General features: G+C 42.7%; 1 protein-coding gene across 6 annotated transcripts in view; it reads right to left on the bottom strand.

Moving 5' to 3' along the window:
- LOC102311077 (dedicator of cytokinesis protein 3) overlaps positions 1-24,532 on the bottom strand; it is a 248,746-nt gene that overhangs the window by 144,440 nt on the left and 79,774 nt on the right. For all 6 annotated transcript variants that reach the window (XM_014335696.2, XM_042223672.1, XM_042223671.1 and 3 more), the window contains exons 2-3: positions 18,514-18,597; positions 7,356-7,396 (exon numbers count right to left, since the gene is read on the bottom strand). In XM_014335696.2, the coding sequence (XP_014191182.1) occupies positions 7,356-7,396; positions 18,514-18,597 (125 nt within the window). The remainder of the gene's footprint in view (positions 1-7,355; positions 7,397-18,513; positions 18,598-24,532) is intronic.

The raw sequence follows: 24,532 nt of genomic DNA, 5'->3' as shown, positions 1-24,532 counted from the left end.
AAAAAAGTAATCAGATTACAGTAATGCGTTACAAGTAACACGTTACTGCCCTTCTCTGTTGCCAACAAATAAAAGAAAATCAGACATTTTTTACAAAGAGCGATCCACAGCAGCTCTCGGATCAGAGCTTTGAGAAACGCTGCTTTCACTGAGTGCGAGCTGCCCTCTCTGTGGCCCCGACGGCTGCGGTAATCTGAACGCTGATGAACCTCAGCATGTGAAGTTTTTACAGTGCAGCTGGATTAGAGCAGACTCTGAGCAGGAAGGCATTTCCTCCGGGAGACACAGCGATTCGTTTCAACCAGCAAGCCCATTGTGGAGAAACCAGGTGATTAGAGTGGAACTAACAGGATTGGGCTGATGCCTCTCTGCTGGGAGAGAGAGAGCGAAAACACACGAGGCGGTGCACACACACAGAAACCATCACACAGCACAACAAGGCACGCAAAGATGGGAAAGCACGCGAGTGGGCTCAATCACACGTTGGCTCTTTGAGCTCGTGTCACACAGATTTGCACTAAACTCACACATAATGAATTTCCACACACTTTCCATACACTGTTAACACAACCAAAGCTTTTACTACTGGTAGCGTTTAACTACAATCAGAGCAGACAAACTATCAACCAAATTCCAGTGTAAGTCAGTATTGTGTCACCCAAAAATGTGTAAACCCATCTGTAGTGTCTGGCAGTGGGATGGTGGGAGTGGATGCTTTGGGTTGAAGGGCGGGGCTTGTTCAGGTGCATCGGACAGTTTTTTAGTCAGACTAATCGGCACCTCAGATGGCAACGACTGCAACGTTGTAACTGCTTCTGTTTCTCAGTAGACGCGTACAGAAATATTCAAATACTTCGTAGTTGATGGGTTTTATTGTTTTGATACAATCACTGTGTCTGACATCGCTCAGACTCACAGCAGTGACCATCAGGCTTCAGTTCATCTAATGTTGCCATTGCAGCAACTTCCTCACATTTAATAACTTTTTATTTGTTTCCACACCCAGAACAATCTCTGGACACTACTGCATCACAGTGGGAGGCCTTGCTCTTCACTGCTTCTGTCTGAGCTGCTGCACTCAGACAGAAGCAGTGTGTGAGAGAGAAAAGTAAGAAAAAGCGAATTACTCTTAAATCGCAGCACAGCCATCATCTTTAACTTATGTGTGTGGAGTTGTCCACACTGAGGTTATATAAAATCCAACTTTCTTGCTTAGACTGCCCACAGGCTGTCTCTGGATGTTTTCTCTCACTTCTAGTGTTTGCTCAAATGTGCCATCACTTCTTCTTCTCCAGCTACCTACTCTTCTACCACAAGGATGACATAACCAGAGGCCAGAGGTTCAGGTTTAACTAAGCATGACACCCATTTCTACTCTGACTGACTGAAGGAGTCTGTACACTACAAAAGCTGCAAACATGCTAAAGGCAGCGCCGCTGAATATTACACGTTTCACTCAGTTTAGTTGCAAGTAATAAACAAATATGTGCGTGAGGCTGTGAGTGGTCTGCTGCAGCATTTTGGATGTCTGATAACTGAAAAACATGCATACACGGCAAACGTATGCATCTGCAGTGTGTCTGCTGTTTAACATTAGCAGTGCATTCACACGTCAGTTAACAGAAACATCTGGTAGTTTGGTTCTGTTGTGGGAAAGCAGCAGCATGGGCCCCGTGCAGGATGGAGCAGCCATCAGCTACGACTACGCCCAGCAAGAAAGGAAGGAGCTGTGGTGGAGGTGGGCTGCAAAGCAGCTAATCTGTTAGCCGTTCAGCTAACCTACCATGTCTGCAGATTAGCTATGAATGACGGGTCAAATCAAATACTGTTACAGGAGCTTCCGATTCATCAGAGTTTGAGTAAAAACATGAACAAATATTTAAAAGAACAGGGTTCTGGATCCTGACACGTCTGTTTTATTCCATTTTGCTCTTCCTGGCTTCAGTGGCAGCCAAACTAAGAGTCGGTGTAAAGATGCAGGTTGGAGACGAGCTGTCTTTGATAAGCAGCGCTCTACTGCAGGCCTCCTAGATCACTGACATTTGCATGAGGAAGCCTGAGCTTCAACTTTTTCTTTCTTATTATGCCTGCTGTGCTGAATCCCATTGCCCTTGCTGCAACCCACAGATTTGAATGGTGGTGCATCGCCCACAGCCAAACTGGTCCTCGGCAAGTCAAGGCAAAGCTTCCCTGGAGATGCGACCTCTCAACAAGACCTGATTTTTACTGGCACTCTGGCTTATTTCACAGATTCAACCATAACATTTAATGTGCACCTGAGGTGCTTTTTAAAGAACAGCTTTTTAAAACTTACCCTACGTATGACTTATTTAAGGGGAACCACAAACCGATAGGATCCTCGGAGCACTGCGACACAGTCACTGTGAAGAAAACCTGAGATTTTAAAACCTCACTCTGTGGTTTAACAGCCAGATCTGCAGCAGAGAGAAGAACGGTCCTTCTGCTTCATTTATCAGCTGCTGGGGAGCATCATGGGACTGACATCACAGAAATACAGCGCAGTGCCCGGTCGTATATCAAGCACCACACAACGGCCCACTCTAGACTGGTCTGCCGTAAGGAAGGATTATATAGATATAACATAACTGTTAACTTATGACACGCTCTCATGGAAATCTCACTTATCTCTGCTTATCAATAGTAAGAATGAGTGAAATGACTCATTAGCGTCAATGCTCCTAAAATGTTCATTCTGATGAGTTCAGTGAAGTTTCTCTGTAAAATACTTTGAAGATATTTTCCCAATATCTAAAACATCACATTTACCACTATTTAGCAAGCTTCATGTCACCAGTGAGTCACACAAGAAAAAGAAATGGATGTTATTGAAATGAAGCAAAACTCAGGAGCTGCAGACTGCAGTCAGCTCGAGCTGCACTGCTGCTCTCTCTCTCTCTCTCTCTCTCTCTGTCTCTCGTTTCCGCTCCCCCCCCCACCCCCCCACCAATTGAGTGCTGCTGCTGCCGTTTCATTCCCTCCACCATCCCAACATCCACCTGTACAGGATTATTTACTCATCACTCCCGACTTTCTATACGACGTGTTTGTAGGATGTGATAGGCTGAGAGCTTATAGATGCCAAAGCAAACGTACTCTGCTACAGTAATAAGTCATTTCAAACATGAGTTGTCTGACTGAATTGCAGTTATGAAAACAACGAGCCTCAGTGACTCATATTTGTTGGAAAATGCAGCTCATCGCATTTCAACCTTGGCTGAGAACAATTGCATCCTGGTGTATACGAAAGCTGTGATGCTGGTAGAGAGTGTACTTTATTTCAGTTTCCCATCCTCTCACACAAACAGCAGCTCGATTAACTGCGGCGCACCTGAAGAGATAAAAAGAGGAATGCAGGAAAAAATCTGTGTGCAGTTTAACCAGTTATTAAATCACAGAGATCAACTTTTCTTCTGCAAGAGAAACTCGAGTACTGTGACAGAGGTGGGAAAGTCAAATAAAGTGAAACGAATATGTTTTAAAAAAATCAGACTATTTTTTAATATTTAAATGAATCTAAACTCATCAGTTTTAAGTTCATTAGTATTGGTTCAGGTAGCAGAAGTCAAACTCCCCATGATGAGATATTCAGTGAAAATCACCTTTACATTTTAGAAGTGACAAATCGCTGCTCAGTGCATTACTGCATTACAACACAGCCAGAGGTATTACAAGAAATAAGGTCGTATCAAGAAATTACTGAACGACACAGAGAGCAGACACTAAATGTGGGATTTGTTTTTCACAGTTCCCTCCTGAGACATTCAACTCCACCTGAAATCCAAACTGAAGGTCGGCTTGTTTTATTTCTGGCACCGCCTCATCATTAAGACAAAATAAAGAACAAAGCAATAGCTGATCTCTTTCATGCCACCTATCTGCAGCACAGAGCAGGCAGCAGATAAACAGTAAAGCCTCTTATGGACCGAGAATGAAACAGGAGGGGAAATGGACAGACCAGGACCAAACACACAACCGGCTAAAAAGCTACAAGCCTGTTAGCGTGTGAGCCAGACGTGGTGATTTTAAAGAGGGAGAGCGATGGAAACAAAGCTCTTGGTGTGAATCACAGGCTCAGGGAAGCAGCTCCAGTAAAATCTGTTAGATTAAACAGTCAACACTCTGCTCAATTCATTCCACAAAATATAATAAAAAGCTGACATATGAGTTTTACCTTTGTAAAAAAACAAAAAAAACTGTCTCCCAATTTCTTTTTGTGTGACTGGGACAAACCTGGAGTGTGGAGCAGATCATTTTGGGACAGCATCGCTCTCCCAGAACTCCACCACTGTGTGCTGTGTGAATAAATTAAAGGTTTAGGAGATTTGCAAATCTTTGCATTCTGTTTTTATTTTTAAACAGATATCCTCAAAAAGATACATATGAAACATAATCTCTACGGACTCACGTTCATTTTGCAGAGAAATTACCTCACAAAGCTCTCAGGTAACAGCATGAACGCAGCATTATATTGAAAGCTGCTCGTTCAACATGAGCCAGCAACAAGCACTGACTGAATGTTACAGGAACTGATGACGTTTTTCTGGAAGATAAAATAAATCTGTGGCTCTATCAGAACAAAATCATGTTTTGTTCTGGTAGAAAACAATTCTTGCTCTTCAAAATGTTACGTTGCAGTAAAAAGCCAGCCGTGAAAAACAGCAAAGACGCACACACACACACACACACACACACACACACACACACACACGCTTCACTGGACTGCCTTTAGCTTTGATGACATTAAGCATTTGGCATAAATGTAATAATGTAACAAGCTCATAGAAGGTCATAACATTCGTTTCTGTCCAGAACTTTGTTAAATTTTACAGATGTGACAGTTTGACCGCGATGAAAAGTCTTCACTAACACATCCACAGATTCTCAGGGGTTCAGCAGAAAATGCTGTAACTGAGTACATTTAGGTGGTCGGCTGATATCCTGAACCTGGACTTGACCAACTGAAGCAACCTCACATCATAACACTCACACAGGCTTGTACAACGGACACTAACTGGGCATGATGGGTGCATCACTTCATCTAGCTCTCTTCTTGGCTGATGCAGCTACAGGGTCAGTCTGGACTCAGACCTCCTGACCTTTATCCATCGCTCCAGAGCCAAATCTTTATTCTCACTTGGAAACTGACATTTTTTTTCCCAATGATCTATGCGGGTAAATGTTTTTCTTAATCTCAGCCAGATCCTTAGTTGTTTGTGACTTCTTCTCTCTGACAAACAAACCTGTTAGGAGGAGAGCTTTTCAGGTGTGGTTTATCTGTCTGTGGTTGCCTTGAGTCTTAGCACAGCCTTTAGCTGGAGCAGCAGCAGCAGCTCTGGTGTTCCTCAGAGTTTCGAACATGGCTGCAGGTCAGTCGTGTTACAGAAGTGCTCGAGAGGCGAGTAAACAGACTTAAAGTGGAACAGCATGCTTTGAGTTGTATATACCAGTGAATGGCACAAATAAAGCTTAAGCTGTAAGGCTTCTTGTGTGGGCAGCAGGGTCAATTAGGTGAGTTTGCTCTGTCAGATATTTGTGAGATGAATGGGTGAAAACACTGAATCACTTTCTCTGCAGACGTGCGGTGAAATCCCCCGTACAGCATGCTGTCACGGTCTTCATACATGTTCTGATAAAACGCTGTCTCTGTGGAGTCTGGCTGCAACGAACACATTCCTGTAATGTGATGCTGGATCAGAAAGAAACACTTTGTATTGATAGGACAAAATATTGACACACAATCTTTGTCCTAGTTTCAAAGAATGCCTGCCAGCAGTTTAGATTTTTGTTTTCAAAAAATTTGAAGAAACCTAAAAGTTACCACAAAGAAACTTAAACTAAGTAGTATGGGTGTTTTCCCACCTGCAGTGTTTAGTCCGTTTAAATTGAACTCTGGTCCATTTTCCCCCTCGGTGTGGTTGATGTGTGCAGATATGAACACAGTAATCGGGGGAGACCCAAAGGACTGCACCGGGACCCTCTGGAGGAGGCGCTTCATTTATGGTGTGAATGTGATCCAACCACACTCTGAACCAACTACCAGGTGTTACAAGTTTCAGCTAAAAAAATGTCCCGTAGCCATGTTGGCTTTATATTCTCAGTGCAGGAAGGTACTACAGATGAGCAAAGGTCTGTCCAGCCAGCAGCTAGCTGTTATATTAGCAACCTTTAGCAGGATAATTTAAAGTAGAGCCAGAGTAGCACTCTGTCAGAGCAAAGGTTAGAGATTAAACATCTGAGTACAGCAGCCAAGGATGAGACACAACCCTTCAATCAAATGTGTTTCAAAAGAAAAACATGTCTAATAGTAAGTGCTGCTCAAAGTCAGTCTTTGTGAAACAGATGTTTGTTGTTAGATTAGGTTTGTATGGAAAGCCTGACAGAAGCAGAGATTGATGCCATCGCGATCAGCAAACAAAAGTTCTTGGTAGAATAAGAACATGCCTCAGATTTCTGGAGAGGCGGAGTTAGCACTGTCAGAAATTTCAAAGTAAGAGACGGTTCAGTCTACTAGCAGATCTACTACAGATGGCTTTGTGCATCTGGCTCCATAGTTTAATGTTTAAGAAAAGAAACGAGTAGCCAAGTGTATTTAATCAGATATTTAAAAACTTATGCAGCCCACCCAAGTGTAGGCTATTATAACAGTTGCTGTTGCAATGCAGTGTAGCACCACATGGTGGCGTCTCTTGACTCGTGACTGGTAGGTCACGCCCGTTTTGTTCTTCTTCACTGTGTAGCGTCTCTGTAATGGATTCTTCCCTATGTACGCAGACTGTGTGCTCTCAAGTAACGTGTAGTAGAGCTGGCACTTTTATTTTTTTGATATTTAAAATAAATGAGTACTTGTGGAAAGTTAGAAGTCGCTCATTCGCTATCCAGCTGCACACCTCTGCAGCTGGCTTCATCTCCACGTTACACTATATGAGTTCTGGTGAGAGTGAGACGTGAGTTCAATACATTACCAGCAGCTGTGCCAACCACAAAAGCATCTCACGACTTTTACCTCTTTGTTTCCCATAATTTCACCTCTCTACTCTCATCAATTATGCATTTTGTTACAGTAGCTTCATCAGTATATATCTTCAGAGTGTCTAACACGATCTACCAGAGTGAAGTTTAAATTCTGAAAAGTAAATGTTGAAAAGGAGAAATGAACAGAAAAAATGTATCTGGTATTTATTTGCATAAGTTTGCGTCACATGCAGTTACAGACAGCAGCTAAATAAACAGCAATTTTCTCAGCATTGATCAAATAAATAGAAATAAATAAATCAGGAGCAAAAGTTGGTCTGAGAGAAAAGCTTTGAACAACCAAAGCTGTCAGCCTGGCTCACCTTGACATTTGGCTTCCTCGTCGAGAACCCTCGGTACCATCCTGAAAGAAAACACAAACAGCAGTGACTAAGACTGATGAACAAACACGGAGATCGTGAAGAGTGAAAAGTGGCCATGACTCAGCAGCCGGAGGGAACGTGCAGTGACTTTGACTTCAGCATTTTCCAACACAGAGATCTTTGTTCAAGAAATTCTGTCTTACAGGAGCTGTTTTAATGGAAATATACAGCTAACTAAAAAATGAAGGTAATGGTAAAACTGTGGTTCTCAGCACTACAGCATAACACACATGGTTTGATACGAACTTATTACATAGTAGCAATATGTAGTTATTGCCCATAACGTGGGTCTATTCGCCCATACACATCCAAACGTTTCACACAAAAACAATAAAAGAGATTGGCCTCCAGTTAATGCACATTTTAAGAAAAGCAAGAATCAAACTTGTAGTTTGACTCTGCAGGTTTAGTATGGATGGAAAATGATCGTGCAAATCTCAAGTCCTCATTCAGTCAAAAGTCAGGTTTGTTATTCAGCTGCCATCTTGGCAGTACCTGTGGGCCATCATCACATAGAGAGCCATAACATTAACTTTACTGGTACTGGGGCATTAACTGCATGGCCAGCATAACCAGTTACAAAATAACTGAGAAATACGTGAAAAACTTTACCACAAAAAAATCCCCCAAACCTCCCGTACCCGAAGTTATTCTGTCCCATGGCTTCATTCATGGTTCAGTACAGAGTGTCGGTATGATCATCAAGAGGAAAGGCCATGCAGCACATAGAGAATACAGGTCTACCTGCAGCACATTTAAACCTCTGTACTACAAACGTAACAACATGATTGGCTTTTTGGGGGAAAAAATCTTTCCACAGATTTCTGTTCAGAACATTTTGATTTAGTGACAGGTTGCTTTAAAAAGAACAGTAGCCACAGACACAAATGTGCAGACTGAAGGTCTTCAGCTGATGTGTCCACACGTCAGCTGATGTGTCCACACGTCAGCTGATGTGTCCACACGTCAGCTGATGCTTCTGAAGGTTCCTGACAGTCAGTCAGAGACTCTGACAGACAGACTGCTGTGAAGGACAGATGTGGTTCACTGCGCTCAGCTGTGTGTGTGTGGATGTGTGTGCTGAGTCTTTGAAAGGACTTTTATGAGAACTTGAAAGTTCTGACAATAAAGTCGAATATCTGCTGAATCTATTATACACGCAAAACCTGTTCACACTGAATGAGTTTTACCCCTGAAGGCCTCGAGTCATTCGTGCTAACTGTTGATGTCGTCCATGAACTTAAGCCTGTGTGAATGTGCTCGGATCTTAACTTCTAAAATAAAAATTCCACTGCAAAGTGATGCACCCTATGATAACATCAGAACCATACAGTATCTCTGTCATTTCAGCCTTTTTGTCTGCAAAATGCAAATGCTGGCCGGGCGATTTGGTGCAAAAGGCTTTCGCTGCTGTACTGGATGGAAATCTAATGTGGAGAATCGAGATCCCAAGTACAGGATGAGATCTCATGTACAGAATAGAATAGAATAGAATAGAATAGAATAGAATAATCCTTTAATTGTCCCACAAGGGGAGATTTGGTACAGGATGAGATCTCATGTGCAGCCCGTTCTCACTCCCGAGGCGTAACAGGGTGACGTTTTGTCACGTCCCGCAGCGTTCCTGAGGAGCACGGAAGGAGACCTTCCGCGTTGTTATGGTACACACCGGGTTATGAATGAAATCCAGTGGAATGACGCTCCCGCGGTAATAGACGTTCCAGCCCTGTATTGTAGCCCTAAACCTAACCTTATCCGTAGGCCTGACCATAACCTTATTCCTGACCTTAACCAGGACTTTAATGACGTTAAATAGCGTGTTTCTAAGCGATTTGAAGGAAAAGAGTGAACATGTGTAGCTTGAGTCCAGACGGTTCTCATATTTCCTCATTTTTCCGAGGTCGTCATTTAGGAACGTGGTGGGTAGCCGGAAACGTAATATGCTGACGATTTGTCACCTAGTGTAAAATGTTACGCTTTGGGACTGAGAACATGTGCAGGACAGCATTTAATTGTAGGCTCCGCGTTATTTAAAAACAACTTTTGTAAAAGGTCTTGATGCACGCTCAATAATCCAGGAAAGTAAATCCACAAAAGTTGATTCTGTTCATCTGGACGCAGCGTTTTCAGTGGGGGAAACGTTCATGATCAAGTAGCTGACCTCCCAGCCATTTACCTTCAGCGGTGCTAGTTTGAGTCATTATGCAAAGTCACCTGGATGAGTGACGAAACGTTTCTCACACTGAACGTTTTGGGGACCTTTTTAAAAACCTTTTTTCGAGTACTTCAATCATGAAATTTTAACACGAGTGTCCTGGGACTGTCTCACTTTTGAAGACAGCATTATGTGACTATGTTTTTTCTGCACGGGAGGCTGGTGCTCGCTCAGGTGTTTGAAGTAGAGAGTTCGGTCTATTTCTGTCCGTGATCTGGTTCAGAGACCGGTTCAACACTTCTTCTCTTACCACTGTATGACCTACAGGACAGTACATGCCCGCGTGCGTGACAGTGATGGACCCCTTTCTTCTTCAGGGCTCAGAGCACACCGCCGTTCTTTCCACATGGACGGACATTCATCAGATGCTTCTGCGGAGCAGAAAGCTGCCATGAAAGTTGACTCGACTTGGAGTAAAATCTTGACAGCTTAAAATTGCTGGTATCCAGGGACTAAATATGTGCAGGAGAAGCACCCAGACATCCTCTTAGTCAGTGGGGACATCATTTGTCTCCAGCCAAGTGGAAATAAAAATGATTGTGCCTCTGGCCGTTGGAAATGTGAGGGTTGGGTGGCGACTGTCTGTCAGTGACAGAGTGAACCAAAAGAAGCATTTATTTACATCAAAATGATGCAAATTATTACTTTGACCTTCTTAGACTACCAAATGCACACAGCTAGGAAGGCAATTCCTTGTGCATTTATCAGAGCAGACGTCACCTGAATCGCCAGCATGTCTCCGAGACAAACACTTTCAACAACAGTTCAGAAAATAAAGGAGAAATTTCCTGTAAGACTACGAAATAACAGAACTCATCATGAAACCCTCGCAGTGAAACATCAGCACGCATTTACTAAATACTCAGGGAAATGTTCCAGTGCTGTCCAGCACATCAGACCTTTAACTTTCATCACATCTCCTTGTAAAATCATGAGATCCATTTCTCTGCAGCTTCCCATCATCTGATCTGAATATGGAGGAGGGCTTAATTGGCTGAGTAATTAATAACCAATCAAGATTCATTTATCACCCTCGTTATGACGGCTGTGTTTACTCCCCAACCTCTCATCTATATGGTAATCAGTCATGGGCTGGGCCAGCAGCGCCTCGGCCCATTCGTAAGACCTGACGTAGTGTGTGTGTGTGTGTGTGTGTGTGTGTGTGTGTGTGTGTGTGTGACAGACAGAGAGTAGATTTACCTCATCTGTAGGGGATAAGAAAGAGGTTTGGGTGACAAGGGGAAACATTTGGATGAATTATAGCGGTGGAAACAGCGTCTACAGAGCCGGTGTTTATCTGTGGCACATGGGTGCACACGCAGGTGCATATACAGTCATTTGAAATTACAGCATACTCTGAAGAAGAGCAATCGTCTCGCCTCCTGCATCTAAACAGCTCACAAAGTGGTCATTAAAATAATCATTTTGCATCGTTACCAAAATAATTACCAATAAAATTCCCTGTAAAACACTTTTGTCGAGTTAATGCATGTTCAGTCTGCGCTCATTATCAAAACTGCATTACGCGGTGGATGCAGGTTTCCGTCCAGCTACAAAATCAGTCAAATATGAGTGTTAAATGCTGCTGTAACCCTGTAGAGCACACCTCAAGGTAGTTAATGAAAAAGAAGTTGCTTGTTGATGCAGTAATAGCAGCCATGAGGCTGTTTTTCTTTGTAAGTTTGACAGGCATCCAATAGAAGTGCGAGCTGCAGCTGAGCCACCAGTTTATACAACACTGGCGCTATCCCACTGTAGAATGTTTAGCTTATTTTAGAGTTTAGAAATGTGTTATCATAGAATGTAGACCTATTGCAGAGACACTGATACTGCCCTTAATATAATAAAGGGCTCATTGTGTTGTGAACTTAGGAGTAGATTGTAGGAGACCTCCCCCACTGAGTGGAAATTCCCCAGAGGATGTTTGGGTGGGGGTCTCAACATTTGTAACTGGATAACTGTGGTCTGGAAGGGAGAGGGGTTTTATGACCTAGGGAGTCACCTACACCCACAGTGTTTTAAAACTGTCACGCACACACATCCACACGCACACTCACTCATGTGCACTCACACATACACACAGGTATGCGTACACAGTCACACACGAGCACTCACATAGACACGCGGGAACGCGCACATGTAGGCATTCATGTGCTCGTGCACATAGACACAGACAGAGTTTGCAGCACACCGTGGGGGGTTTTATGATGGGGACGCCTCTGTAAAGCTGGCTGTAACTAACAAAGGGGTGAAGATTTAGAGAGGGACACCGGCCTCGTCTTCCCTTCTAGAAGTGCATGCTTAAATGAAGATGAATAAAGATGAATAAAGGTTTTGTGAAAATGACTACTGAGTCCGGTGCCATCTCTGGATGCTCGAGGAATAAAAAGGACCGGGGTAAAACTGATTTCATAACACCACCCAGGAAAAACTCGCTGAAAAGAAGCAGAGAAGTGGCTGAAACGTGATGTCTGTTCTGTTAGCCGCTAGATCTGGAGACCTGAAGCTGTTCTGTGATTACGCAGTTCTTTGCACCGATCAGGCTTTTTGAGTTGGAGATCAGCGTCCACAGAGAAATTCAGGTTTCCACAAACCTTCTGTAAATCGATAGGAGAATGATCTTCCGTTGCAATGGATGGTGTCGATTGGTAGCCCCACAAAACCAGGAAGTTGATTTCAGTTCTCTGATAATAAAAAAGTCCTAATCCCTGATCCATAGATAATGCACGGTTCTGGAGCCGATGTAGATAAGGTGACTCGCCCAGTACGTACTACCTCTAAATCTTACAGGTGTCTTTCCTGCTAACCCTGATAAAAAGTAACCTTAATAGCCTTGCAGATCAAATCTTATCAGCTCCACCTGTAGTTCTGCTACTAATCGTGGCACTTGTTGATTCTGGGCAGGCTCCAAGGAAAGACCACGGTGAACGTCCACGATTTTGACTTTAATTGCAGTAAATTTTATGAAAGCAATTTAGTACGAGCAAAATCAAGTAGTAAAAAGAGTAAAACTTGAAATTCTGAATCAAATCAAACGACTCGGAGCTTGTTTCATTATTTGTGTGGTTGTGTCTGTGGTCACCCATCACCCTGCCCATCTTAATATTTTTGTTATATATGGTTACAGTTACAGTACTCATATTTTTAAAGGTCTTTAAAAAAGTCACTTTTCACCTTTTCTATGAACATTTATGTCTAAAGTCACTCGTTGCTGTGACGGTTGTTCATCTCTACTCCAACTCCACTGTCTTTTCTGTAGCCGGGGACGGTAGTTGCTGTCTGGATCCTTATGTAAGATCATTTATTTTGGACTTTTAAAGGATCCACAGCATCCCTGTCATGAGTCCGCATTTCGAAAAAGCTCTGAAAACAGCATCCAAACGTTAGAGGTGATTCGAGCTTCTGCAGCAGCACGGCTGCTCTTCTGTGCTTCTAACATTTGATTCAGTTTCATTTATATAGCGCCAAATCACAACAACCATCACCTCAAGGTGCTTTATGCTGTAAGGTCGACCCTACAATAATACATACAGAGAAAACCCAACAATCATATGAGCCCCTATGAGCAGCACTTTGGTGACAGTGGGAAGGAAAAACTCCCTTTTAACAGGAAGAACCGTGTCTTTGTAAGGCTGTTTTAATACTTTGTGTTTATAAGTTATTGTGTTGGACTTATTGGCAACAAAAAACTTTGTCTAGATTTACACACCCTTCCATTTTTCCATTTAAATGCTCAACCATCTGATGGGTGCTGCATAACCAGTGGAAATCAGGTCATTTTTAAAGTTTCCTACAAAAAACGTGCTTTGTTTTTTTAAATATACATCTATTAATGCTTGCCTGGCTCACCCATGCAGACTGTCACCACCTCAGTGTATTTACAATGACACCAGTGGTCACTCTGGAGGGGGCTTTCTAAGGCTGTGGTGTTGGCCTTTAGAGAAGTGAAAGAAGCCCCCCCTTGTGTTGAGCCCTGTCTTTGTCTTAGGCTGCTCCAGCTCTTTAAACCAGGTCGCTTAGGGTCGCCCCACAGCCTGCCCGCCTGTCCCCTGTTACATCCTGATGCCACGCCTATCTGTGTCTCGCTGTGTGTCTCTGCGAGTTTATGCTTTCACCATCTTTACATCCTCTTTTATTTTGAAGGTTCGTTTCAAATGTGGCAAACTGCTGCCTTTTTTCCTTTCCTTGCCCTACTTACCTTGGTTGAGTTCGCTCTCACCGGTGTTTGGGTTTAGTTTGGGTTTTTCTTCCTCGATCTTCCTCGCGCTGTCTGTTGTTGTTTACTCTGTCTTTTTGTATTTGGGTTCCTTTGATGGTTTTCCTGCCACCTCAGTGGAGTGTTGAGACTAAACCTAAGTGTTCAGCCTGAAGGGATTTACTGCAGCCTCACAGCAGTGACATTGAGAGAGAGAATAAAACTGCCATATTTTGATGTATGAATCACAATGTGGATATTTTCTCATGGCGAATGACTTTTTGTTCATTGACTGTGTTTCCTAACGTTTAGTTTGCCTCTAACTGCTCTGATAGGCGAGGTCAGATACAACCACTGACATAATAACCAATCAAAGCTGAGCTTCCCTCCAGCTAATCAAATCTGGTAAAACCCTGCTTTGCTAGATTTGGACTTTTTAACCACCACATTTTACACACAGAATGACTCGTCTTCAAACGAGTGTCACATTATAACATCAGGTTATCTTCATGCTTAGCTGCTATTTGCTGACAGCTGCTCTCTGCACACTTCCAGAAGTTTGCTTCAAAAAAAGAGAAATCTTACAGCTGAAGAGCCTCTCCAACATAATTAGCACTCAGCTGACTATGGGCGCTTCAGCAGCGCTGACAGTATTGAGAATAAAATCACATACCTGAAATGGCTGCTGGCCCTCTAATCGAACTCTAATGCTTTCTTAAGTGCCGTGACTGTAACCTGTGGAGTGGACTTGGAGGATTGGACTCCAACAGTTCGGCTGCCACTTTCATGGCTTTGTCAATACATCCCCTGAGTTTCTGTCTGGGGGGGGGGTTCCTGTGATGAAGCCAATTTTAACCGAGACCTCGGGTCCTCCTGCAGCAGCAGAATTAGCAATGATGGATCACTTCTGGACTTTGACCTCAATAAAAAATGAAGATATTAACTGATAAATAATAAATAACTGTTCTTTTGTGTTTGTCGCTCTAAACGTTAGACTAGTGCATCTTCTAATAAATGTGGTCCTGCTGTAGCAGCCCTTTGTTTAGAGGGTATTTTCTACAAATCTATTTACACATTCAGTTAATGACCAAAGCTGCAGAGCGAGTTCTTGAAATTTCCTCGGGGATCTTGGACAACAGTTAGCCCTGGTTTGCCCTGATAATCGCTGCGTGCTACAGGGGAAGCTGCGATGCCAGTCTCTCCCACAAGGGCTCGGATAATAAGTCGTGTCCCTCGCCAGCAGGATTGCATTTCATAACCCGATCAAATTAGACGCCGATTGGATGCCGAGGAATTAGCTCAGCCTTGAATATGAGACTGCCTGGTCAATATGCATAGATGACAAGAGACGAGAAGTGTATGTAAGAGAAACCAGAGGAGTGCAAAGGAAGGATGCTGGAGTTCAGAGGAAGCGGGAGGAAAATGAAGGCAAGTGCAGATTGTAGTTCCTCACAACAAGGCGGGTGAGGAAGGCACAAAGTGAACCCATCAACAGAATATTTCCTTCTCTGTCTATTCCTCTCTCCTCCTCTGGACATCTTCCCCTCGGGGTAAAGAGAAGCCTAATCAGCCCCTGGCACTAGATCGATGCTAGCGTCCTCCCCAGCTGTGGCTAATGGAGCACATACTCACTCATTATCTGCAAAAGACAACATTTTCTGGCTTCACACACATCCTGGCTTGAGTTGTTAATTTCTGTGAGTCAAACTAGAAATAACAATGGGAGAAACAGCAGCTAATAACTTGGGCTCCCATCCAGGCCCGCACGAGGCTATTACAGGCTATTTACACTCATTATTTGAGGGAACTATGAATGCAGCAATGAGTGCCACTTTGTTTTTACTGTGCACATTTGTGGCGACACAGCCACCGCTGCTGCCGCAGCATTAACGTGAAGGCTTTTCTGTGTGGTGGCCTCATAAAAATCTGGAGGGAAATGGACCGACTGTGATTCACTGAAGCAAACAGCAGACTGCACCACTGCAGCTCTGAATGCTGCTTTTTTAACCAAAAACTAGTGGGAAAAATGACAAGAGTGTTCTCTTTTCAGATAACAGGGACTAAAAAGAGGGCCGCGTGAAGAATATTTAGAAGGGCGTGGACTCCTTTCAGTGGTTTTTTACAAAATTTAGGGAAATAAGATGGAGAGAGGGGGCTCTGAATCCTACAAATTAGGTTACATTCTCTAGTTAAGTACCAGTGAAAACAGTAGCTTAAACACAAACACCCACTAAGGTTATTTACACTGTTAAAGATGTTCAGTTGCAGTGAATGATCGATATGCTTCGGTATAAAGACAATAACTGGAACAGACTTGGAGTTGTTCTCAAAACTTTAACGGTGGTGAGCTGCTTGAAATGCTTTGAACAGCCTACAGTTTCAGTTTTATTTCTATAGCACATTTGAAAGACTAAGGTACACCAAAGTGCGTCACACGAGTGCCGCATTGCAGGATTACAACAATAGAAAAACAAAGAAAATACAGAATAGTTACAGGTAAGAAGCGCGGACCGGGTAGAAGTTAAAATCAAATTTGTTTCGAAGGCTAGCTTAAACAGGTGGGTTTAAACATGATTTGAAGGATTGAATGGATTCCGACACACGGATATCAACCGGCAGGCTATTCCAAAGTTTATGTGCAGCAATCGCGTCCCGATGCCCCCTAGTCTTCCGTCGGGACACTGGTTGCACTAAGAGCCATTGATTGGAGGATCTAAATGCTCTCTTGAGGATATAAAGGTCAAGGAGGTCGATTAAGTAGCTGAGCGACAAGTTATTTAAAATTATAAGTGTACAAAAGGATTTTTAAAACGATACAGGATTTGACGGGGAGCCAGTGAAGGTTGGCTAAGACAGGTGTGATATGATCGTGTCTTCTGGTGCCGCTTAAAAGACGTGCTGCGGCATTTTGGACTGGTTGGAGGCGTTGGATGAGGGAAAGTTGGAGGCCTAGATAAAGAGAATTGCAATAGTCCAATCTCGAAGTAATGAGAGCATCAATGAGCTTTTCTAGGTCTGTATGTTGTATGTCGGGCTTTGCCTTGGAAATCTGGCGTGGTTGGCTACCTGATAAGAACCCTAAAAATCTGTCTAAGAAGAACTTTGTCCACATCACACATACATCTGACCTTTTCTTCCTCTTTATTTCATTTTTTAGGTAATAAATAAAACACTGTCGCTTTTGCACAATAATCTAGTAGAAGATGATTTCATGTGTTATCTTTATTGGCTGGAAGTAGAAACAAAACGAGTCAAACTGAACTGGCTGTCATAACCAGAAGATTTTAAATAGTTTGTTTTTTGCATGATTCCCTTGTTAGTAGCTATGTTCATATAACACTGATTACTATAACAGCATGGACTCATGCTTAGGGATGTAGAGTATACTGGGAACATGGTACAGACAATGCAAGCATCAAGAACGTAAAACACGTTCTCATCCCAACGAGCAACATACTAGAGGTGGGAATCACCATACATCCCACGATACGATATTATCACAATACTTAACTCACGATACGATATTATCGCAATTTTTAAAAATATTTTGCAATATTCAGATTCTGTACATGAAGGTAAACTTTATCAATATTCATTTTATCTAATATCAAAGTCTCGCACTCAGTCTTTCTCTCATTTCAGTTTTATTGTTGACAAACTGAACGGTTTGTATTACAGTCTAGTCCAACTTAACTGAATGCAACCATCTGGTACAATTACAGCTATTCTGAACTATGCAATATGAAAACTATGCAGCCCCTTCAGCAACTGAAGAATTTGAAAGTAAATTAAAACAAAATATAATTTTACATTAAATAAAAAAGTTTTAAACTTAATTAAAATAAAACATGTCTTAAATTAAAATAAGTAAACTGTCATGTTTATTGCTGCCAAAAAAAAGTTAAACACATTTGGACAGTGTCAGGATTCTTGCTCAGAAAAAGGATCAACGTGCTCTGAAGTCAGAGCACAAAAACCTTTTTTGTAACAAAATATCGATTTCTGCTGTCCCTGTATCGATACATTATTAGCAAACAAAATATCACGATGCTACACAGTATCGATTTTTTCCCCCACCCCTACAACATACTGATGAATCGTCTGTGTTACGCGTTTTGAGGCTTGAAAGCAGGTTGGGATGAATCTATACATGTAAATGTGTTTTATGTTCTGATCCTGAATCACTGTGGAAAACGTGACAGGGTTATGGTTACGGTGAGGACTGGAGTGGACGGCTGGAGCCAGAGTGTTTCATAAGGACCTGGAAAGGTACGTTTAGCGTTACTACAGGTTACAGCAGTCAAACCAGTCGTGTATGGAATGAGATTGTACAACTTTGTTGCAGGGAACAGGACATAAATTGATAACTTATTATGTAATATCTACCTGAGTGATGACATACATGTTTTATCTTTGCAGAAAATAACTGTAAATTAGAGTTATGACTTCCTGCGCTGGCTGCTGTGCTGCTGGGAGACGCACTGTTTCTCTTCTCACCGTTTCTATTCTATATGCATGCAAACGCCTTTGAACAGAAGAGCAAGATGCAAAGAAAATGCTCGCTCTGGGGGATATTTACCATGTTTACTGATGCTTACAGTCGTAACGATGATCAATGACATTACTGCTGCATCAAACTTCCGCCCCCGCAGCATCTCATGAAGCTATCAATCAGGTAGAAGCCTTACCTTCGCATTTCTCCAGGATCTGAACAGTCTCCCCCACCTCCAGAGCCAAACCCTGAGTCACTGAGCCTCGGAAGTTGCAGATGACTGTGGAGAGAATGAGAGAGACGGGAAAAGATGAGATCCTAGGAAGACAGAGAAAATGATAACAGCTGCAGACGCTCTGACATTTGTCGAACATGCACGCAATACAAGAAAACGGTTACGGCTCAAAAGATCGGAGCCTGAACTTTTGGACGGCAACAGCTTATTTTCATCACTGATCAAAGGACGTTATCAAAGCACATAAATACAAAGTAATGCCCTCGTCTGCTTTCATCACTGTGTGTCTGTCCCATGACAGCAGGGTGACGTTAGACATTAGAGCTTGACTGAGCACATCCAGACCGTGCTGTACCAGGCACTGTTGATGTTCATATTCCTCATGACTGCTCCAGTACACCCAGTAAACAACGGGCCTCACAGCTCATCCTGCTGATGCAGTCAGTGCAAGCGGCTCTGTTACAGGACTGCAATGTTAAATTGATCATCAGGAAATCTAACCGTGTCTTTATCTGTTTAACTGTCTGCTTTGATAAAGGCTCTTTGTTTTTAAAGACTGTACATCTTTCCCATTGAGTCTGTGGTGAACTGACCTTGAAGACAAAGACAGCTTTAAGACCAAGTCGTGCTCACGCTGGACAATCATGCTTTCTGTCACTAAGTCTCCAAATTTAGTCCTTGGGCGTTTACGCAACGTGTCATCTGTGCATGCCGTTTGCAGGTCTCGCTGTCAGTGCTGTTTTCCTCTGCAGGGCTCAGGCGTCGCACTTGGCTGCACATGTCATTTTGTTCCTGATGTTGTTAAATTAGGACTTTTTAAGAAAAAGAATCACAAGATATCAAAATGATGGAAAGCATGAAAAAGCTGTCAAAAGTTGCAGATACGGTAATAATGCTGCCAACTTATTCATGTCACAGCAGGGTTGAGAGCTGTTGCCGCCTCGGAGCAAACACATAAAAAAAGACAGTGAAAACTGAATTTTTACACGCAGCTGAATTAACACAGCGCCACATCTGCAATTCAAATTTCAGCAAATCTTTAAAAAGGTCGCACGAAAACTAGATACCACCTGTAAAAAGACCACGAGAGAGGAGTCCAAGGCATTAGTCATTTCTGCTAATGCCCACAAATCCTTTCACTTTGAAGTAACGCTGTTCTAGTCAAACCTGGGTGCAGGCAGGTCGGTTTCTAATAATCACTGTTGTGTTTCCCAAAGACACAACACAGTACCTTGTATTGTTGTTAGGTGGAGATATGGACATTTTAAAGGCTTTTCTTCTTTGCCATACTTTGAGACAAACAGCTGATGAATCAGATGCTCGCCAAAAAGTTGCCACCACTCTGCAGCCTCACTCGTAGCGGCTCATGAACGAGCTCTCCGCCTGTCCTAGGTTCTGTGTGAGAGGCTCTCCAGCTAGCAGTGGACCAACAGGACAGACGGACGACTATTACCAGCTGCGGTTCAAAGATGACATTGGACGACATAACCATTTTAGAAGATTGTAATCTGAAGGAAATGCTTAAAAAATCAGCTACTGTGCACACAGCAAACTGTAGTTTGAGCTGCCGACTGCAGTCTGGTACTGTGGCAGCGAGGACACACAGCTCACACCGACGGGACTGTTGCATCTGTCTCTGCCTGGCTTTGTCTCTGTGTTGCTGTCACCATCTGTCTCCGTATCATCAGCGTCACTCTCGCTCTCTGCCGTCGCTGTCACTCTCTGTGTCACTGTAATGCTCTCTGTCTCCACTATTAGCAGCGATCAGTTGGCATTGTCACTGTTTTGGATTGTGTCACTGACAATCTCAACTCCCTCGAGCCCTTCATCCCCGTGTGTCTCTCTTTGTTGGCTGTGACTTTCAACGTCAGTCCATCATAGTCCCTGGCATCGTCAGAGACCCTGTCATGCTCTCACGGTCTTGCCCTGACCAAGTGTAAAATGCAACCAACCACTGCTCAATTACCTTTTATGTCCCACAAACCTCTAGTTGTCATGTTCCAAGTAGAACTGGAGTTTGACTGTGTTAAAAAAACAACAAGAAAAAACACTGAAGCACGGTGAAGAGCGCGCCAGGAGACGGAGCTGTAGCCCTCCGAGGCCGAAGCAGCGACCAGTGTTCGGTCTCTCTCGACACAGACGGCTGCCATTGTTCCCATGCTACACGCTCTCTTTGTAAATAGCTTGTTAGCTTTGATGGATCCTGTTCTTGACCTCATCTTCTCTGAATGCTGCTCGAGCGTGACTCCATCCTCCTCCTCCTCCCACCTGTTATCCAAACGTATGTAATCGTGATCAGAGGACTTTTGTTCTGGCTCACGACTGCAGATTATAAGAACTGGCTCACCAAAGAGAACAGCATGCGTCTCACTTACTGTGATGTACACAGGAGAGCTGTAACTCACAGAAGTTTGAAATTAACATCAGTTAATCAGTCTGTCTCATTTCATTACCCTTTTAGTAAAGCATGCAAATTTAGTGCTGATTATAATAATTTAATAAAGATGAAACTTTCTGGAAAGATGTTTAATAATCACTCATCTTATTTATCAGGATGAGACTCGGACGCAACACTGAAAATGTTTGCAAGCTGTTTGAAATGTAACTAAAAACATAGAATGGAATCATCTACAAATCTACACATTAAATGAGAAAATGTACAGGTTTAAGAAAAAAGGCTTATTTTGAATTTGATGGCAGCAACATGTGTCAGAAACGTTAGACAGGCCTTCGTCTTTTAACAGTTCATCAACGTCTGGGACCCGAGCAGAGCAGCTGCCGGACTTTTGGGAGAAGAACGCTGTCCCATTCTTATCTGTCCTCGGCCTTCTTTGTCCTGTTGTTTGTTTCATGATGCTCAAAATGCTCTCAGTTCATGAAAGCTCTGCAGACAGGCCAGTTCAGACTCCATGCATTATGTGAAACATGAAGACCTTCACTGTTCAATGACTCTAAAACCGGCATAGACCTCAGCACTGATGACGTCTTTCCAGATATGAAAGCTGCTATCAATGCTTCCCCCCCACATCAGATTCTTTGGGACTGAGAGCTGATAATAAGCCTGATGGTCGACGTCTTCTTTAGTGCTGAAGACGTCCGTGTTGTTGCCCCCATCGCAACTTTCTTGAGACATGTGGCAACCCTTAAATTTAAAATGAGCTCATATTTTTCATAGCATAGTAAAATGTCTCAAGTTAAACGTGTGTTTTCAGTGTTTCTGTGTGGAGAAACTGTCAGTTTATGGGGTTTGCAAATCATTGCAGACCACAGTTATTTTTCAGTTTACATAGCGTCACAACATTTTCTGGGTGGGGCTTGTAGACGACATAAAACTTGGCAGGAAACACATGATGACCTCAGTTTACACTGCAAACAGTGGATCTCATGCACAATGCATCTTGTATTCGCAGAACTCTGCATAACCTGGAATCAGAAATAGAAATCTGATGGAAAAGACTGTGGATGGAAATTATGATGGATGAGACCCAGGGAGTCAGTATTAATGAAAGTGCTTCATATACACATTAAGTTTATTTTATCCAGTCAGACCGAAGGTTGATCTGGAACATCCAATAATCCCTGAAAGACTTTACTTTAAATATCCCTACTAATGAAAAATCAGATGGTCTTCAGTGGTTCCATCCATCTATTCTTTAGACACCACAGGGCGTGAACGTGTTAACCACTCGACCACGGCACCACTCAAACAGGAACAGCAATGTTTCATTAAACAAACTTTATGTAAATTAAAAAATTCTGAAAAACAGTAAGTTAGCGACAAATATCCCCAAATAAAGGTGGAACTGAAACTCTTGGAGCTGCTGGTTCATCCTGTTGGTGAGACGTCCGTTTGGGTTTTTTCCTTTCTGTGCCTCTGGGGAAGCTGCCACAAAGCTAAGAGCTCTCCAGAGAAGACAAGAGGCAGAGCAGAGACGATGAGGAGAGGCACACACACCGAACACTCACGGGGATTAGCATTGCTCTATCTGGCTCGTATTGGCATTTAGATTATCCAGCGGATTGGGTCAATAGTCTGACAAATGACTCACATCTGTTAAGCCAGTCACACCACTTAGCCTGTGGCCTTTCCACGTCTGTGCGTGTTTGTGTATGAATGAGATTGTGAGGATGAAGGAAGTCCCAAAAAACAAATGATGGAAACAAAGCTGCGTGTGCAGGAAACTGTGTGTTTGTGCACACGCCACTTCTCAGATGGTTTAGTGAACAGAATAATTCAATTTGGAGTGTGACTGCAGAAGCTCTGTTTCAATATTTAATTGCTGCTCAAGAATTCCACCAAAATCCAAACTGATCCAGACACATGACACAAATTTCACCGCTGAATAATTTAAAGAAGGAACTTTCTTCTCATCAGTGGAACAAAGGTTGTACATTTGAAGAAAACATATTTGGCACAAGCTTTTAAGTAAAGGACCTCAGAGCGCCGTGTGCCACACTGAAGATTCATGAGTAACTACAAAAAGAGCTCGAACAGGATAAAAGAAATCAACAAACTGCACTTCAGTGCTCGCGCTGGAAAATGCTGCAAACTTGTTCAAACGCATCTCCTATCATCTTTTATTAAGTGCAGCATCGTTGCGTGTTTTCAGATCCAAATGCAGAGAAAACACTTTGAAACACTTGAATTTCAACACCCACAAGTAGAAATATACAAGAAAGATTACATTTGTTTTTAAAAACTTGCACATATAGGACATGAGAGGGTTTTTTAGCAATTAAAGCTAATCCGTAGGGTCTCAATTAGGGGTATCTTCTCTTTGCCACCCCCTCTTTGAGATTTTAAAGCAGAGAGCAGCAATGATTACAGCTGGTATATAATTCACTTCTATTCTATTTCGTTTATATATAACACCACAACAACAACCGTCGTCTCAAGGTGCTTTATATTGTAAGGTAAAGACAATAATACAGAGAAAACCCAACAATCATATGACTCAATGTCAACAAGCACTTTTAATTCCCTTTTAACAGGAAGAAGCCTCACCCAGAGGTTTTTCTGTCATCTCTACTGCTACAGTGGCCACATGGGGGTCCGTGTGTGAACAAGTATTCCCTTAAAATTGTGGATCTCAGGAGCACAGGAGTGATAAAGTCCTTTTTTATCGCCTACATGTGTCTGGAGTTTTGTTCAGGTCTCGGTTTGTAGTGCTACAAACCTCGTCTGTGTGCGCTCCACACACCTGATGTTTAAATGTTTTGGGCCATCAGATGAAAGTTGGATGAAACGGTGTGCAGTACAGTAAATCCAACTAAGTTGCAGTTTCTCCAATAAGCTCCACAAAAAGCACCGTTTCAAACTGCTGCTGTATTTGAAACTGCACGCATAGAACATATAGACTGTAGATAAAAGACGAACATATAGGATGTGATTCAGCCTCTGGTCTGTGAAGTCGTGCTGTTCAGCGCTGACACGATTCTGCCTTTGCTCAGCACTGCAATTATTTTGCAGTTTCATTGTTTTGCTAATTACATACAGCACAAAGTTTTTTAATATAAGGAAGTGAAACTCTTGAGATTTAATATCTGTTTAGTGAGAAGATGGTCAACATTAACTGAGCGCGTCTGTGGATGGTGGGAGAAACTTAAGAAAACTGGTGCAGAGATTATGCAAACTCATCACATAAAGGTCCTCTGATCCCTGTGAGCACTAACAGCTGAGCCAATCAACTGCATGGAGGGCGCACAGGTATTATAAGAAGTTCACCCCTCAGGTGATCATTTCCTTTTTTTCCTTTTAATAGTTTTTTATACGAGACCCTGATTGCTTAATTAGGACATGGATCACTTTCACAACACATTGCTTACACAGAATTCATTATTATATTCCCATTTCTCGACTCCAGTTTTCTCCCTCGAGTCAGTTATTCCCTCAGAGGCCGGTCACACGTCTGCCAATATGCCTGGAAAATTGGAAATTGGTGTGAAAAACACATTTTTCAAGGAAGTGTTTCTTTGCCAC

The sequence above is a fragment of the Haplochromis burtoni genome, unplaced genomic scaffold (assembly GCF_018398535.1).
Source record: "Haplochromis burtoni strain Fernald_Lab_line unplaced genomic scaffold, NCSU_Asbu1 Contig_117, whole genome shotgun sequence".
NCBI classification, from domain to species: domain Eukaryota; kingdom Metazoa; phylum Chordata; class Actinopteri; order Cichliformes; family Cichlidae; genus Haplochromis; species Haplochromis burtoni.
Note: the sequence above shows the minus strand (reverse complement) of the source record. Positions and strands in the feature narration are given on the sequence as shown.